This window comes from Bicyclus anynana, chromosome 9 (assembly GCF_947172395.1).
Source record: "Bicyclus anynana chromosome 9, ilBicAnyn1.1, whole genome shotgun sequence".
NCBI lineage: Eukaryota > Metazoa > Arthropoda > Insecta > Lepidoptera > Nymphalidae > Bicyclus > Bicyclus anynana.
Window position 1 is genome coordinate 11,557,506 of NC_069091.1, and position 18,087 is coordinate 11,575,592.

The 18,087-nt window shown below is 39.0% G+C and overlaps 2 protein-coding genes across 8 annotated transcripts in view; both read right to left on the reverse strand.

Moving 5' to 3' along the window:
* Positions 1-73: 73 nt before the first annotated feature.
* On the reverse strand, positions 74-5,054 carry LOC112043959 (lipoprotein lipase-like). Its single transcript, XM_024079656.2, has 5 exons — positions 4,609-5,054; positions 3,914-4,091; positions 2,891-3,291; positions 1,985-2,188; positions 74-438 (listed from the first exon to the last, which is right to left on the reverse strand). Exons 1-5 carry the CDS (start codon positions 4,655-4,657, stop codon positions 215-217), a joined length of 1,056 nt encoding a protein of 351 aa, XP_023935424.2. The 5' UTR covers positions 4,658-5,054; the 3' UTR covers positions 74-214.
* A 1,077-nt stretch (positions 5,055-6,131) lies between these two features.
* The window catches only part of LOC112043935 (protein turtle), a 101,391-nt gene continuing 89,435 nt past the window's right edge, over positions 6,132-18,087 (reverse strand). For 6 of the 7 annotated variants that reach the window (XM_052883350.1, XM_052883352.1, XM_052883351.1 and 3 more), the window contains 4 exons: positions 17,536-17,721; positions 16,706-16,933; positions 12,843-12,912; positions 6,132-12,432 (listed from right to left, as the gene is read on the reverse strand). In XM_052883350.1, coding sequence (XP_052739310.1) covers positions 11,502-12,432; positions 12,843-12,912; positions 16,706-16,933; positions 17,536-17,721 — 1,415 coding nt within the window. In that variant the 3' untranslated portion in view covers positions 6,132-11,501. Of the gene's footprint in view, positions 12,433-12,842; positions 12,930-16,705; positions 16,934-17,535; positions 17,722-18,087 lie in introns of all 7 variants that reach the window. The other variant, XR_002886713.2, reaches the window with a different exon arrangement.

Consider the following 18,087-nt stretch of genomic DNA (forward strand, 5'->3'; position numbering starts at 1 on the left):
ATTTATATACTAACGAAAATATAAAAATGTTATTCATTTTCCGATGGTTATGGATGGATGGATGAAGTCATCAGAAAAATAAAACAAATTGTAGGGTAGTTAAGTTAAAACGTAATTTATTAATAAATTAATTGATATATATTATTTCAAAGTAAATTAAAATAAATTACTTATTTAGTAGGTAACCTCTAGGTATGTAGATAATTTAAATAAATTACAATACATCTGCGTATTTGGATTCATTTCGAGTACGAAGATAATAGTTTCCATTACTTTTGGGGCTCGCAGGGTAACCCATGCTACTAGTGGGATTCTCCTTACACTTATCATTTTCGAAATCTTCCCAACTATCACAAACGTAAGCTACAAATCCCTCTTCAGGTTTATACTCTATAGATTCTTCGAAATATTCGTGCGATCTGCTGTGGCTGCAAGCATCTGGAATTTATAAATTAAAATATGAACTAGCAGACGCCATGCTGTTTCCCGTTCCCGTTCCCACAGGAATGCGGGGATAAAATATTGCCTATAGCATTCGGGGACAGCGTCCCAACAAAGAAAGAATTTTTCAATTCGGTTCAGTAGTTTCAGAGCCTATTTAATATAAAAAAAAACGATGAGATTTTAGCGTGGTAGACTATTGGCCTAACCTCTCTCATTCTGAGAGGAGACTCGAACTCAGCAGTGAGCTGAATATGGGTAGATATAATGCCGTGATAGCGGAATAAGGGTGATGATAATGTTAATTAACTGCTACTATCTGATGTTAATGATGAAAATCGGGAATTGAGATAGAGGCTTCTCACGAGGCACGAGAGGGGGGGGGGGGGTTTAATAACTTCCCTGAGAATTTGGTGGAATTACACCCATATACATTTTTACAGAAAATATCTTGGAAGAAATAAATGCTCAGTGGATAGGTATTCCATGACCCGACCCGGGATTCGAACCCGGGACCTCGTGATCCCAATCCACATAGGCTAACCACTAGATCAACAAGGCATAAATATTTCTAATTTTAGAAATTTTAAATTAAATTAGCGTATGCTTCCAGTGGGACTCATCATCATCATATAAGCCGATGGACGTGCACTGCAGGACATATGCCTTTTGTAGGGACTTCCAAACATCAAGATACTGAGCCGCCTGCATTCAGGGACTATCGGGATACAATGCAAACATTAAATAAGTAATCAAATTTTTTGGCGTCAAATTCCTAGCACCGTTCACACAGAATTATAGGGCACGGAACTATATATAGCGTCTGTTTTGTAAAAAGGAAATTAATATAGCGTGATACAAACTCCGGTTTCTCATATATCTAGAGTCTAGATACATTACAACAATGAATATGCATCGATTTTTAAAGGTAACCCGGCGGGAATCGGTTTGCATGAACTTTTTGCCGCTGATAAGTACTTGTTCTACAATGTCTAAGTTTAGCAAGAAAAAGAAGATTCTTGTTTCCTTTCTATACAAACAGCCAGAACAAAATCGTACAAGTTAAAATTTTAAACTGCTCCGGTGCGGGTGCGACGAACACGGAGCCTTAGGTCCGTTTATATCTACAGTCATTTAGCGTGCCAGTGCCAGTTATTAACGTATTTATTTATAACTAACATAACGCGGCCGCGCAGACGTTGACAGACATGAGCCACGCCTGGCCATTTTTCGCGGAAAGAATATTTTGTCTGCGTTTCATGTCTGTAGAGTCCTTTTCATGAAACCTGAAATAAAGTTGACAGCGCCTTACACAAATGACAAAAAGACCGCCATTACCAAATGACAATGAGCGCCATTAAGACATTAGCGCCGCGTCTGGGGGACTTCTTTCATGAAAAGGACTTTAAGTGTCTCTAGCTACCTGCTGGGCAGTGTAAATAGACAGTGTCTGTGGGTGTCTGCCAGTGCCACGCTACTTGTCTGTCACGCACTGTGTCTGCAGATATAAACGGACCTTACTCGTATTCACATGCATACATACCAATAGCTTGTTTGATTCCGTTACATCCAGGTTGCATCGGTAGTCCATTGTTAGGATAGAAGTCAGCGTGTCCATAACTTCTTCTGTATCCGTACACCCCCCCAGAGGTGTGTATGATGTCCACAAACTCAGCGTCGTTCTTGTCTAGGCAAAAGTCTGCTGGCATTGCTGGAATTTCAAAAAGAGGCCGCGCCGGGTCCAGTCCTGTATTCAACCAAGTATTGATTTGTTCTTTGAGTCTGCAGTGTAGGTCTAGGAAGTTTGCTACTGGATATCATCATCATTATCAACCCATATTCGGCTCACTGCTGAGCACGAGTCTACTCTCAGAATGAAATGAATTAGGCTGTCCACCACGCTGGTCCAATGTGGATTAGCAGACTTCACACATGTAGAGAATTAAGAAAATTCTCAGGTATGCAGGTTTCCTCACGATGTTTTTCCTACACCATTTGAAGCACTTGATATTTATAGTATACTGCAATACCTGCCAGATACAAAGACACTTACTACGGGGAACAGCTACGGTAGGCTCTACGGCGTAGCGCTGTGTTATACAAATTCGATTAATAACGAATATTCTATATCGGTATTGTGACGTTTTGTTAATTTGTCGTAATTTTTTAACGTCCGTTAAAAAAGTGCTTGTGCGAATGAGGGCTTACAGAATAGCGCTATTTGTAAGAATGATGTAAGGCTGCACATATAAAGCAGGCATACAGTTCAATTTAGTTTCTTAAATTTTTCATAGCACTTTATTTTTTTTATGAAAAATTTAGAATTAAAGCTATGGCCGGCATACGGCAAGGCAAGTTTCGGGAGATATTTTTTCAGTTATATTGTCGTTTGACTACGATGTGCAATTTGCACCGCTCTACCTATTTAGATTACTTTACTTAGTGTTACCTGTTATACGAAATATTTTTTGTTTTGAAAACATTCCAGCATAGCCCATGACGTGTGCTCCTAGACTGTGTCCAATTAAATGGATGTTTTGACCAGATAAACCATAAGTTTGCGCTAATGTGTTAATTAGTCTAGCGACTCTGCTTCCTACATATCTAGTGCTGATAGCTGCGAGTGGATAAATCTCGTTTTTTGATAACTCATACCAATCTACGATTATCACATTAATATCGTACTCTCGTAAAAACGCATCCTTTATTTTCTGCAACCATTCCACGGATGCACTAGTTCTCCATCCGTGGGTCAGTATTCTGATGTCGTTCGATTTATTGAAGTACACACTTTGAATGGGCTCATCTATTTCAGGTATTGTGAGGTTCTCTGGATTATTATTATTGTTTCTGTAAAATATAATTAAAAAATCTTATCAAGGCTGCTACTAATCCCGATGATCTTGAACAATAATTTCGCGAGTTTGGAGTTTTATCTATTTTGCGGTATACGAGTATCTCTACTCTCTTTAAAAAAAAAAATATATATTTGTCATATCTTATAAATATGACCAATACTCCCATTCCCCTCCAAGTAGTCAGAAAATACTGTATTAGGAGTGGGTACGACAGTAGACCAACGGGCGAGGATCGAACCACAACCCCTCGGTGATGAGTCCGACCGCTCTAACCGTTGAGCTATTGAGGCTTCAAATACTAAGACTAAGATTTCACATAATCAAAAACCAAACAGTAACTTGATTGCAAATGTTGTAACCTATTTTGTAGTATACCTAAGTTTCACGTTAAATAGGCAAGCCGTTTCCTTGGAAAATGCCAAAACAGCAATTAATTTAGCAAATTTTGAACAACAATTAATAGGTAAATTTTGAACAACAAAAATTTAAAACGGTAACTTTGTTCTTCAGAAGCTGAAGTTTGTTGTGATTTTTATTATTTTAAAATACTCATTTGGTTTAAACAATTAAATACTCTAATTTTTCTGAAATACATATTATGTGGATAACTTTACCTTGTATATAAATAAAAATATGCATCACCCACGATGAAATCTTCTGTGTCGTCTAGTATTTTGGAGAAATTCAGCACTAGACTATCTCCGTAGTCATCTACGAAATATGTCCAGTCTCCCCCGTAGTTTGCCGCGGATTCCTCTGGTGTATTATGACTTAGACTTATAATGGGAAAGGCTGAAACGTTTCACAGGAGATAAATTTACTTTTTTGTTATCGCAATAGGGATAATGACAGTTTTTTAAATTGTATATAAATTAGGAGTGTGCTAACAGTAGGTAAAGCAATTTTTTAAAAGTAACATATATTATCTGCGATCATTACTTTCGGAGCTACAGGGATTTAAAGGGTCATATATGCGGCACTGCCACGGATCCCTGAAAAACGCCCCATACAAAATGGCACAAATTAATGACGAAAAGTAGAGTGTTTAACATTCTACTTTTCGTCATTAATTTGTCCTATAGTCCTATATATCCTATATAATCCGAGTAGGAATCAATTCCTACTCGGACTATAGCTGCCCTCGCTACGCTCGTGCGTCTAAATACCTCGGGAATGGATTCTTTCCACCCTCGGTTAACAATCTACTATTTAAAACCGTTCAAACAGCTTAAGTAGGGCCTATTCAATGCAAACAATAAAATGTTTCCTCTTTATAATATTAGTATAGATTTGAATACTTTATATTTACCTAAAAATCCCAAAATAGTCACAAGCGACACGTCACAGTAAAAGACCATCTTTGTTAATAGAACAGTTTGCAAGAGTTGGAAATACACTAATACTTAGCATTAGGTTATGTATTTCATGCAAATGGTTATGTATGAGTTACGGGAACTTTTTGAATAGCTTCCGTTGATAATTCACGTGGCACTTATGCGAGTATACTTAATAGATAAAATTTTTACAGTCATGTGTTATTCATTGTAGACATACCTATACTACAGCCCTACTAGATGTGTAGGTACTGTTTACCAACATACAAATTAAAAATGAGGGTATGAATCGCTAGTCATTTCACACCCAATAATAATAATAATTAAGTTATTCTTAAATTAATGAAAATAAATTCGATCAATAAGCTTAGAACAATTAGATATGGATAATTTATTTTGAATAACATTTTATAAACAAACAATACATAATTTAAAATAAGTTATGAAATGACATGCGTTTTCTACATTCATTCCAAAGTTTGTTGGTGAACAGTACACATCGAGTAAGGCCTAGTATAGTAATTTTTGTTTATTTGTCTTAGCAAAAAACTATTTATCGAGTGTATGGTATAGCATCTATAGAATATGTTTAACTACAATCTACATGCTGGGCTTCGAATGTTGCATGAATGTATTTATTTAGACGATACCAAACCACAAACAAGCCTTTATAATTTTTTTGTCTATCTGGGTAATTGCTGGATCGGCTGAATCGATTTTAACGGGACTTTCACTGAAAGATAGAGAAGGCTACTTTTTATCCCGGAATGGTTCTCGCGGGATTTGTGAAAAACTGAATTTCATGTGGACGAAGTCGTGGGCGTCCGCTATTATTAAATGTAAGGTTCTATTGGAAAATCCTTGTGTACCTAAGGACTTGGTAATGTTTTGGTACTAGAGGTACTGCTTTAAAAAAAGTTAGCTGAATTAAAATAATAAAATTCAGTGTGGATTAAGGCGCAACAGTTCGCTACCTGGTAATATATTTGGCTGGTGGGAGGCTTCGGCCGTGGCTAGTTACCACCCTACCGGCAAAAACGTACCGCCAAGCGAATTAGCGTTCCGGTACGATGCCGTGTAGAAACCGAAAGGGGTGTAGATTTTCATCCTCCTCCTAACAAGTTAGCCCGCTTCCATCTAAGACTACATCATCACTTACCATCAGGTGAGATTGTAGTCAAGGGCTAACTTGTAAAGAATAAAAAAAAAAATATATAATCCAAAAGTAGGTACTAAATATTACAAACGCGAAAGTACCTAATTCTTTACGTCCATCTATGTGTTACCTACCTTTTCCTTTTACTTAGTTACTCGTATATTACAGTGTACAGAGGGCCTAGTGGGAGTTTTCAATATTTTCATATCTTGTTTCAATTCCTTATAAATTCGCGTTTACGTTTACGCGATCGTCACAGTATGAAAACATTGAAAACTCCCACTAGGCACTCAGTAGTAGGATCAGGTGAAACTGAAATCATCAAATGACACACAAAATAAATCATAGCAACGTTATTGTATTTTTTATTTTTTGAATTGAATCGTTTGTGTGCTTACACAGTAAACACTGATCTCAACACTTACAACTAAAAATATTCTAAAACAAAATGAATGGGTCGTTCGTTAAAAAACTGTGGCTCGTGCAATGGCTTCCACCAAGGCGAATTACTTAAGTACGTAGGAATTATTATGGGTTCGCTGGAATAACTTTAAAAGTGCTACGGGTGTAGTACCTACACCTTGAATTTTGAAAAAAATATTATCATTTATTGTGCTGAGATATTGTGCATTATGCCTTAAGACTTTAACATTGGGTGCCCCTGTTTCACTTCATCGTTTGCCAATGTGCACGTTAACTTTACTCATACATTTCTTTATACAAACTGATATATATACGATAAAGTTTATTATATTAATCTAATATATTGCTATCTTTTTCATTTTAGTCTATAGAAAATGTCAACCGACTTGTTGTGCTCTATTTATTTATAAAATATGTTCGTATTTCGATTATTTTTCCAATATTTAATTTTGAAACAATGCTAAAGAGGAAAATGTATAAAAAGCAAAAGTCTTGATTTCTTTCTCGAAAGAGACTGTCTGATAAATTCATACTCAAGATATAAAAAAATATTAACACGCAACTGTTAAACAGAGAAATACCTAGATATGATCAATATGTAGGCAATTAGGTATATTTTAATACAATTACGGAAAAGTTAATGGAGACTAAATATCACATGGTTTGAGCTATATCGATTCATACTTTTGTTAACATTTTTGTTCCTACAGAGAAGTTTTGAGGGAAAAATTAAGAAAAAATGTAAAGTTTGTCTGTGTTACGAAACTTACATTAACAACTAATTTAGACTAGCAACAGAGAAAATAACGCTTGCAATAATAGTATTAAACGTTAATAAAACTTAAATATTTAAATTAAAATAATAAACATACGCTATATAATATTAATAGGTCGGATTCTATATAATATTGTACATGAAAATATAAACAAATATTTAAAATTTTAGAATTAAATAGGTAGGAAGGCGAAAGTGTGAAAAAATCTCTATTCTCGAACTTTTAGTACGTGTTGTGCAGCTATGTCGTACTTCGGCATATCTAACACAGTTTGTTATTTCATCGCAACGCGAATAATTTTACAATTGGTCAGTCGAAATCATTGAGCATAATATATAACATTTTAAACATATAATTATAATGAACAATGGATTAATTTATTGCACAAACAGTTGATACTAACGAGCTAATTGTAACGCTAGGCGGTTTACCTAGAAAACATGCATTGTTGAAAAACAATTGAACAAAATTTACCTACTGTGTCGATTTATCGCAGCTTAATCTAATGTTGCCGGCAGTGACCTGAGTGATGACGCTGGGCTTACACCCACTGTTGGGACCCGTTGCCCACGAGTCTCATTTCACACATGATTTAAAAACTTTCGATTTTGGGCTTTGTTTCCCAAAATAAATACTTCATATTTAGTTGCAATCCTCGTATTGTATGAAGGACTAGGTAAGTAAGGTAATTTTCATTGAAAGCTTACATTGCATTGAGTATATGGCGTTGTTATTAAAATACGTACTATTTACTTTCTATGAATCTATGTAATGCAAGTTCATATTGTTTGATAAAACTTATTCAAATTATAACCACTAATTTATTGAATTTGTTTTTATTTTATTCAATAAAAATGTCAAAGCGGTCGTGTCCAACTGTCCGTAGACTTGTATGGGAAACAGGTCCCTACAGTGGGCTAAACTCGAGGGTACGATTCGGAGCGGATACGAAAAGTAGAGCAATTGTTCCGTATGATATTTAAAATACAACACCATAGACCATTGCGTCACGGTATCCCAATTTTGTCATTTTCCTAACGTTTGAACATCTTCGAAACGTTAGGCCTGCATAAATAAAGTTTCAATATCATACAAATACAAGGCAGGAATAGACCAATCAAACCATCGATAGCTGACGTTATAAAATCATGACGTTGTCTCACAATGATTTGATTGGCTAATATTCCTGTGCGTTGTCGCTCCGCTCAGTTGGAAGTACCCTCTTCTAACACTATACAGTAGATGTGTGGTGCGGTGCGTAATGCAATGTGCCGCGTACGTAATTTCTGCTGTTATGACCATTTCTGTAAAATCATGTAATGTATCTTCGTGGTAAGAAAAAAGACTTTATTATAATAATCATTAACGGTTACATAATTACCTAAGTATACTACGAAAAATATTTTATTCGATACTTTACACTTACAAGGATCTTGGGACGTGGATGACAATAAATCTATGCAGTAAAATCAGTATTTTTTTACTGACGTAAATATCAAGTTTGTACTGATAGAACAAATTCGCCTTATCATCAAGCAAAACCTTGACCATTTCATCGGGATACCTAGGTACTTATGTATTCCGTTAAAGATTATTTAAAAAAAAAACTGTTTGCAAGAGAAGTTTAAAAAAGGAACATTGCAGATTGGTGACTGCGGCGAAGCGCTCTTGAAATTGTTGATTTGCGGATGCGGACGTCAGTCGCGGATGTGACGTGCGCGGCGGATGTCCGCATTGCGCACCGCATCCGCACGGTCGGATACATGCTCTCCTCGCACCAACATACACACTACACCTTATTAACCTACCTATCTATGTTATGAGTAAATTATTTCAATTTCTTTAAAGCGTACATTTTATCCTTATTTCTTAGGAGGTTCTTAACGATATTGAGTTTTCGAAACATGTTCCAAAATGAAAAGTTTTAATATACTTAAGTACAAAATTGTGTAAAAAATCATGCATGCAAGGAATATTAGCGTTTAGTTTATTTTGTAAATAATCCTAATAAAACTAATTTACAGTCTTCGCGTTGACTGATCAATAAATAATATTTTAGGTTTTCAGGTGGGATCGCTTAAGGAACCGAGTGGTCGTGCTATGTATTTCCTAAAAAACGATTTCTTAAAAGAAAATATAAAAACAACAAACTAGAACGTTTTTAGACATCACGAAAATCATTATTACTGGCAAACTTATTGATACGAGATTGGATTGGTCAGAATATGCATAATTTGTTTTGAGCACCTTTCTTATAGCGTTGTGCCACTTGGTTACATTCAGTATAATTAGTGTAAGATGTTACTTTAATGATAAGTCTAAATAAAATTACGCTAGTGCCTCACAAGTACTGGCTCAGTTCATCAGAACCTCGTTCATACAACAATACCTAAATAAATAAGTGTATAATATAATATCTAATAGGTATGTTTTTACATATGTACAGTTAAAAAATCAAACAAAGTTATACATTATAACGAATAAAATAAAAATTTGTACTTGGAAAAAAATATCCATTAAAACATGCAACAGTATATCGGTTCTGTTCGACCTTATATTAACTCTAAGTCTAACTAAGATTATTTGTGTTGTATATAATATGAATTCACGCCTTCGGCACCTCACCTTATATTACCTAAGTATTCTTTGTAGACAGCACGATATTTTGGTAGACTAAGAGCTCTTGTAAAAAATACCTCTTCGGTTAAATCTCGAATTCCAAGCGAGCACTGCTCGATGTAGAGTGATAGGTAGTGATTTTTAGGGGAGTTAAAGTTTGTAGGGTTTCCTTCATATAATAGTTTAACAAGTACGTTGATGACACTCCCATGATATGCGGGCGGCCCCAACGGACCATCGGGAGTGTTAAGTCAGCCATTGACGGTCAATTATTCTCACGTTTCTGCAGCGCAAACGGCAGCGAAGACGTTTCATAAGTCGAGTCGTCATAAAAGCAGTGACCATAAACGATCAGTTATAGTCGTGGGCGCTGCAGAAACGTGAGAATAATTGATCGTCATGGCGTGCATTACGAACGGATTTGCCAAGCTATACCTTCCTAGTTTAACATGTGGGTACATTTAGTAAGGTATCGTCGTTAGACAGGTATCCGTCACTCACTGATAGTTTATTCGTCAGCTTAGGCTGAAGTGTATTAAAGCTGACCATTTCAGAATTAAATAGACTATACAATTTTTTTTGTTGATCGATCTTATATTTCTGGATATAGGTAGGTAAGAATATGTGACGCTCCAGGAGTAATAATAATTATTATTTAAAGGCGTGTTAGTTTTTAAGAACAACAATTATTGTAATGTAAGATTCTCGATTAACGATATCAGAACCTAATCACAGGATGATAAAGAGAAGTATTATTTACAACCGTCTGTACCTAATTGCGCTCTCCAACTCGTAGGTAAACAGATAGCTATAGGAACAGCGCGTGCCGAACGCGTGAAGTCTTACTACTATTTTAAATTGTACGTACTTAATTTTTTTTTAATATTAACTACATATAATATTGGTATGAGCGGTGTAGTGGATGCGTCCCCGCTCATACCTAAAGCGTTTAGGTGAACGTATTCTCGCACTGCCTGCTCGCCGCACCGCCGCCGCACTGCCGCCGCAGTACCAGCGCACCAGCCGCGCGTCTCGGCTGATCCAAGATATTATGGCACATTCAACGTTATTAAAAAATCAAGTTCAACTTCGCAGTTGTCGACACGATGCTCGTATGTAATCATTCAAATTAATATCACAATCAAATGGAAATCAAAAACGTTGTGCATTTACATCGAATCGTTAATTGACATTAATATTAAATTGGAAAGCAGCCAGTGCGATCACAAAACGCCACTGCATCCACATTTACACGTTATGTACATTTATTACTATTTCAGTCAGATCGTTGTGTGACTGAAAACGTGTCTAATTTCTTATTACAATACAGCACGCAGTCAGTCGAGACTGGCGACGAAGGTGGGATGTTGACACTAGGTCACAGTGATCAGGGAACGCAACATATGTTCGAGAAACGAGGCAACGATGGCCACTGCTTCTGAAATTATAAAACATGGCTACGCCTCGAAAACCTTTTTAAAATCTACCTAAATGAATAGATAATAATTACAAATATACATACAACCTACGCGTCTTAGTCTTTTATAAATTGACTTAGAAAATTAACGTAGGGAAGTTATTCTCGTTTATAATAAATAGATAACAAATGAGAAATAATAAAACCACAATCACCGTAGCCCATCGTTGACTCTGATGAAACGAGACATTTACCTATCATTCGGTACAATAATAACGGACATCGTCGCGCTAGAGAAGCTAGGTTCCCTCCCTAGGTTTCTCGCGGAAAATTACTAATTCTTTTCAGCGGACGATCGCATGAAATCGAGCGAGGCGGAGGTCGCAAAGAAACGGGTATTTGGATATTTTTTACAGTCGTAATAGAACTTTCGGTGGGGGATCGAATAAGCAAAATCGGACGAATTCGAGTCGGCGGTCAGCAGACGGTCTCGGCGGCCGCCAGCGGACACAGCGTGGCCAGCGGCGACAGCGGCGGCTCCGGCGAGCGCCGGCGCAGCGCCTGCCGTTTGCGGAACTCCAGGAACTCCTCCTTCATGGCCCTCACGCGCGCCTCCACGTCGTCGCGGGAGGCGCGTGCGCGCGGCCGCTCCGGCGTGGACGGCGTGGGCGTGCGCGTGGCGCGGTCCCACTCGTAGTGCACGTCCACCGAGCCCGCGTCCACCGCTTCACCCGAGCCGGGCCGCGGCGGCGGCGCAGGCGGCGGCGGTCGATAGGGCGGCGGCCGCCACTCCGCCAGGCTGCCGGTGCGGCTGCTGCGGTTGTGCTGCGACGACGCGTTCTTGCTGCCAAAGCCGCTGGAGGACGAGCGGCTCTCGGGCGACGCTTCGTGCGGCGGCGGCGCCGGCGGTTCGGCGACGGCTCGCGCTCGGCCGTGGCGCGGCGCGGGCCGCATCCTCGGCCGCGTGAAGGGGCCGCCCACGCGCGCGTGCTGCAGCTCCAGCGGCGAGCGGAACGACGGCGGCGTCGGGAACGAGCCGTCCGCGGAGCTCGGGAAGGGAACAGAGCTGAGGTCGGAGATGTGGAGGGGCGACCACGGCGTCCAGGCGGGTGCCCACACGGGCCAGGACGGCCAGGGCGGCCAGTGGAGGGCGAAGGCCGGCGACGAGGCGCGGAACAGCGGCGGCGCGGCGGCGGGGCGCAGCGGCGCGCGCAGGCGCGGCAGGAAGCCGCCGTCGTCGGACGAGGAGGGCGCGGGCGACGGCGAGGCGGCGCTGGAGGCGCCCACGGACGAGGCGGCGCGCGAGCCCCAGCGCCGCGCCTCGTCTCCGCACCGCGTCGCCGGCCACACCCAGTTGGCCGTGAATCGTAAACACTGCACTATACTCGATATTCCGCTTTCTCTAAATCTGTGTAGAAACAAATAACTTGTTTAGTCATCTCGTACTTAGATAATATGATATAGTATAGGTAGGTAGGGTAACTAAACAGATTTGCCTCTACCTTAGATAAACTGACCTGATTTCCTAAAGTATGCGGCATGAAAAAATTGAATAATTAGTAAGTAGGAAAACCTAAGCAGCTATGCCTAACATGACATAAACATAAAATATCATAAATAATTAACAATTCAACAGAACTCGCGAATCTTGTAGGTATATGTAGGTACCTTTTAATGTTACCTAACTAAAAACTGGTCATCAAAGTACTCTCTAACAGTAAAACAGTAAAATGGCCTAAATAGGCTAGGCTGTAATTAGACTGAACTGCTGAAGACTTTCATTCGGAACATTAAACGCAAACGCAATGCGACACTTACTTCTTAAAAGGCACTTGAGTGCTGTCTGCGGCGCGAAGGTCGGTCAGTCGCGCGGCTACCATGTTGTATGCTGCAACCGAATAATTTCTGCGGATTAACGCGGTGCAGTGCGCCGTCCAGCGCACCGCGGCCGCGCCCGCGCCCGCCACCGCACCAACACCGCACAACGCACACCGCACAACGCACAACGCACACCATATTGTCAACTTGAAAGCTAAGCTCACCGGAATTTGTGTAAGCAGATGATATTATATAAAATGAATTTGAATTATTTAGAATATATACGTTTGTAATCTTTGGGATACTACCACAACAGACGTCGTTTTATCGAAAATGGCAACCTCTTTATTGCTAGTCGTGCCCTACTAGTGATAGACATATCTATCTATTATTGATTTTTACGTCCCAATGTACCTACTACCGAATAGTAAGCTTACCTACTCCTGTGTCTTATCTACCGATGGGAGATAAGAAGGAATTAATGTTTGTTTAAATAAAAAAAATAGTTTAATTTTTATTAATACACATTTTATAAAATAAAAATAACTATCTTCTTATATTTTTTAGGGACATTCACCAAGGGCACGGCAGAGTCCCCCCCCCCTCTCCCTGTAATTATTAGCTATTTCAATGCCCTCTATTTTCTCGGGGTCTTCCTATTGCCCACGTCGAGAAATATACTTTTACTAAGTCTAACAAGCAACTATCCACGACTACTCCAATGATCATTCCCTCAGATACTCCTACAGCAGCAGAGGCCAGCGGGTATTGAAAGAAAGAATAAGAAAAAAAAAAGTTTATTCTAAAATTTTGCCACACACCAAGTAACTATCCACGACTACTCCAATGATCATTCCCTCAGATACTTCTAGGTACCTACAGCAGCAGAGGCCAGCGGGTATAGAAAGAAAGAAAAAGAAAGAAAAAATGTTTATTCTAAAATTTTGCCACACACCACAATCACTACTCTAGTGGCCGATTCCTCAACAACTTGAGCAAGGCAAGACCAACTCAAATAGCAGAAGCATCAAACACTACACTCTCATGTTTGGCACAATCTTGAAATAGGTACATTTTGCTGTATGAACCAAACAAATGCTGGAACATCCAGCAATGATTTTCAGCTGATACGCTCATTCAGGTGACGCCATGGATATACACAGCCACGCAGCGACTTGAAACTATTATAAATTTAACTTAAAACATTAAACAAACGTATGCTGTAAGCGTCCTTCATTAGTACTGGTACTGTCTATAGAAGTCGTAAAAAGCGTTGGTAGTAATCCTATTTATTAGGAAGTATGTAATAACATCTATTGTGTTAGTTATCAAAGATTTGGAACTTTAGAAAAAACTTCTTAGTTCTCCGATTTTTAGCGATGATATTGAAAAACGATGAAACCAATTTCCAATGAGCTTTTTTCGTAATGACAATTAAAATAATATAAATGTAGGTAATTAATTAGTATATAGCTTACGGCGTGAATATACAAAATACCTTTTGATATAAAAAGCAAAACGATGAAAAATGTGTTATTTGAATTTAGTAAACTGAAATCATAATATGGAAGTCCTCATGATACATATTTCGTTAGAGCGGTTTCAGACTAGCGTTTTTGGAAGCGCATGTAGGCGCGTATAGGCGCGTCTTTTTGCACACGCTCGTACGAACGTTGACGCGCTTATAAGCTCGTATATTTTATGTTGATACTGACACGACACCACCAGTTTGAGCGAACACGCCGAAATATGCCCTTTTATGCGAGTCCGGTTTTTTTAATGGTGTAATGTAGCGCGCGTGTAAGCGCGTATGCTGAAACGACCGTATACACGCAAAAAATACGCTAGTCTGAAATCACCCTTAGCGTTAACGCATATTATACATACCTACTCAAATTATTTAAATAACTTTTATTTTTTTTATGTTGACGGTCTTTAGACTATGCACTATTCAAACTAACACACAAGACTACAAAACCACTCTCCGAAGTCAAGCAACCAAAGTTAGTATGCTGCATTGAATACATAATTAATTAACCAAAGCAAGTAGTAAGTAATATACACTAAACAATATAACACCAATCCACATAAAACACACTTGGTACAAAAATTATATATAACTATTCTGTTTCTACATCGTAAGATATAATATTATTTAATTTGTCCTAAATTAAAGAAAAACAAATATGGTGCGTTTTTTTATTAAAAGCAAGCAAATATTGTTTTAATATTCAAACATAAAAGTCATAATAAAATGCTTTTGATGAAATATGATAAATTGAATCACTAAAGTACGGGCAGTTGTTGCAATACAGGTTGTAAATCAAGAGACATCAGGATTCTCGAGCTCTTATTATATATACAGGGTGTTGGAGAATATTTCCCATAATTCTGGGGTTATTCTTTGTTCTTTTCCGAAAATTAATTATTTATTTATTTTATTAATTATTATACAAAACACATATTTAAATTAAGCCTAACCATGACGCAACACAAACCACAGTTGGTTTTACTGTGCACTGTTATTATTACATAACACAATATTTTAATTATAGTGTGAGTGTAGCGCTGCTGCAACGCTACACAGGCTGTCCCAAAAAGTATTCCTTTAATTTCCAGTTATGTACGTTCGTAACTATATTCGTATCTTTTAAAAGATTTTTGACCGTGTCCGTGTTAAAAATGTTCTAACAACATGTGTTCCAAAATTAATATTTTCGGAGTAAATAATATTGCTTTTATAAATAGATCTTAAAATGTGTCCCATAAATGCATCCTTATAAGTAATTATGACGTAGCCAAACTTTAAAATTTTAAAATGCAAGGATAGTTAAAGGCGTGTGTTACATGGATAGTCGGAATTATTTGAATTACTTTTATGAAAACATGAAAGTTTTTATTTTTTTGTTAAACAAATATTAGTTATGCAGCTCGGCTCTTATAAGTGGACTCGTCAACACCTTGAAGTTATGGGAAATACTCCCGAGCACCCTGTATAGTACCTTTTAGAAAGCATTTTCGTCAAAGTTTGTCAAAGAGTAACCTGGCCGTACTTTAATGAAACAAAAAAAAACGAATATATTTATGCTGTGATATGATTTGCTTCGTCACCGACAATATGGTCAAAGGTGTGAAAAAGTTTTCTTTAATTTTATCAAAATATACATAGCCTCGGCGTGTATGAAACTAGTATCCAGTTTTTGAATTAATCTTGGTTTTTTTTTAACTAATAACAATAGGTACCATAGACAGGCTTTAGTGTGCAAATTAATTATTATAGCTTGGCAAATTCGTTCGTAACATTCCCGATGGTCCGCGCAGGCCGGGAGGGGAGTAGCGATGCCCCGCGCGCACGACTTCATACCCGCGCAGTCCTTCTCTCCTGTCGCCCGCATATCATGGGAGTGTCATCAACGAACTTCTATCTTCTTCTTCATTATCTTTTTATTCATTACAAGTTTGCTCTTGACTACAATCTTACCTGATGTTAAGTGATGATGCAATCTAAGATGGAAGCGACCTAACTTGTTAGGCGTAAAGGATGGAAATCCACACCCCTTTCGGCATCTTACCTGAACGCTTGGCGGTACGTCTTTGTCGGTAGGGTGGTAAATAGCCACGGCCGAAGCCATTGGTCGATCTTGCCAAGCTATAGTACCTAAGTATTAAATATTTGGAAAATTGTAAAGATAATTTGTCACGCTTAGGCTACGATTAAGAAAACTATATTCACGCTCTATCTATTGGATTGTTGGGGAACTATTCTCGTCTATATCAAAGATCCACACGTCTAGCCGAGTCTACGTTCGGTCGGTTCCGGAAGTCGGGAGCGGGCAGGCGGCCGCGTCCTCCAGTTTCCTCACCTTTCTCCTGCTTACGTCGCTTACGCTTATTGCATATCTTCACTGCGCATACAGACAGTATGATGGCAACAATGAAAAACAATATGCCGCCCACGACTCCCGCCGTGATTGCTTTGTGCTTCACTCGCGCGGGGACCGGGAATTTCACCTCTTCGGAGCTCTCGTAGCTGGTCGCCGAGTTGGCAAGCACGCGGAAGTAGTACGTCCGCCCGCCCACTAGGTTCTTAACTGCAATAGAACGATGCGATAATTGTAAATCCTTTGAAACAAAACGTTCAGAAGATCTAGGCGCAAAAAGGCCATCGAAAGACCATGTAAAAGCCTACTTATACCTAAAACTACAATAGTAATGGTCAGATATTTTGCCAGTCGTGCATTTTTGAAACTAAGTTAAGGAACTAAGCTAAGGAGCACTCTAGGCGTTGAAGCCAAGGTGTCGCCATTGACGGATATCAAGGAGGACATCATCATCAGTAGAGTAAGTGCTTAACCTTCTCTCACTTCACTCATCAATAAGCTTTTGTTAATGTCATTTGTTTAAAAGTAGCTGGTCTTCTAGGGTTGGTTATGGTGTCCCTTCTTAACAATAAAAATACGGTTTGACCTGGCCTCTACTCGTCAATAATCTTTTGTTAATTTTGTTAGATAATGCATTGAGAAGGTTAAGCACTCAAATAGCTGGTCACCTAGATTTGGATCGGACTCTTACTCATTATGTATTGAGAAGGTCTTGAACCTAAGTAGCTGGTCACCTAAAAATGGATCATGCCCTTACTCGTCAATATGCTTTTGTGAATGTAATTTGGTAATGTATTGAGAAGGTTATGCACCCAAATAGCTGGTCTCCTCGGGTCGGATCTGACCCCTGTTGAGCGTCTTCCAGTCGGCGTCGGTGCGGTACTTGATGGTGTAGTACTGCACCAGCTGCGAGCGCTCCAGCGGCGCCTGCCACGTGATGAGGAACCCGTTGTGCACCTCCGTCACCGTCAGGTTGCGTGGCGGGCCGGACTTCGGACCTGTACCCACCATGCTAATGTTAAACTCTTTAAACTTAATTCGTGTCCTATATCTTGGCAACTTCGTTCGTAACACTCCCGATGCGGTCGGGCCGGGGGCGTGTAGCGATGAATGAAAAACCCACGACTGACGCACCTCACTTCCCCGCACGCACGATTCCACATCCGCGCAGTCTTTCCCCTCGTCGCCCGCATATCATGGGAATATCATCGACGAACTTGCCAGACTATAGCGTAAATCAGTACCTATTTATCAATATGTTTTTCAACCAAGATAGACCAATTTTCACGACAAAAGAATGCTATATAGTTCTTCAATGTCATATTTATATTTTTACCAAAATTCATTAAATTGATGCAGTGATT

What these genes read in the sequence shown, in the direction of transcription:
- LOC112043959 (XM_024079656.2), bottom strand. Translation starts at nt 4,657, where the DNA reads ATGGTCTTTTACTGTGACGTGTCGCTTGTGACTATTTTGGGATTTTTA. An exon ending in GACTATTTTGGGATTTTTAG is followed by an intron (nt 4,092 to 4,608) that starts GTAAATATAAAG and finishes GAAACGTTTCAG; the next exon opens with CCTTTCCCATTATAAGTCTA. An exon ending in TATTTTTATTTATATACAAG is followed by an intron (nt 3,292 to 3,913) that starts GTAAAGTTATCC and finishes TATATTTTACAG; the next exon opens with AAACAATAATAATAATCCAG.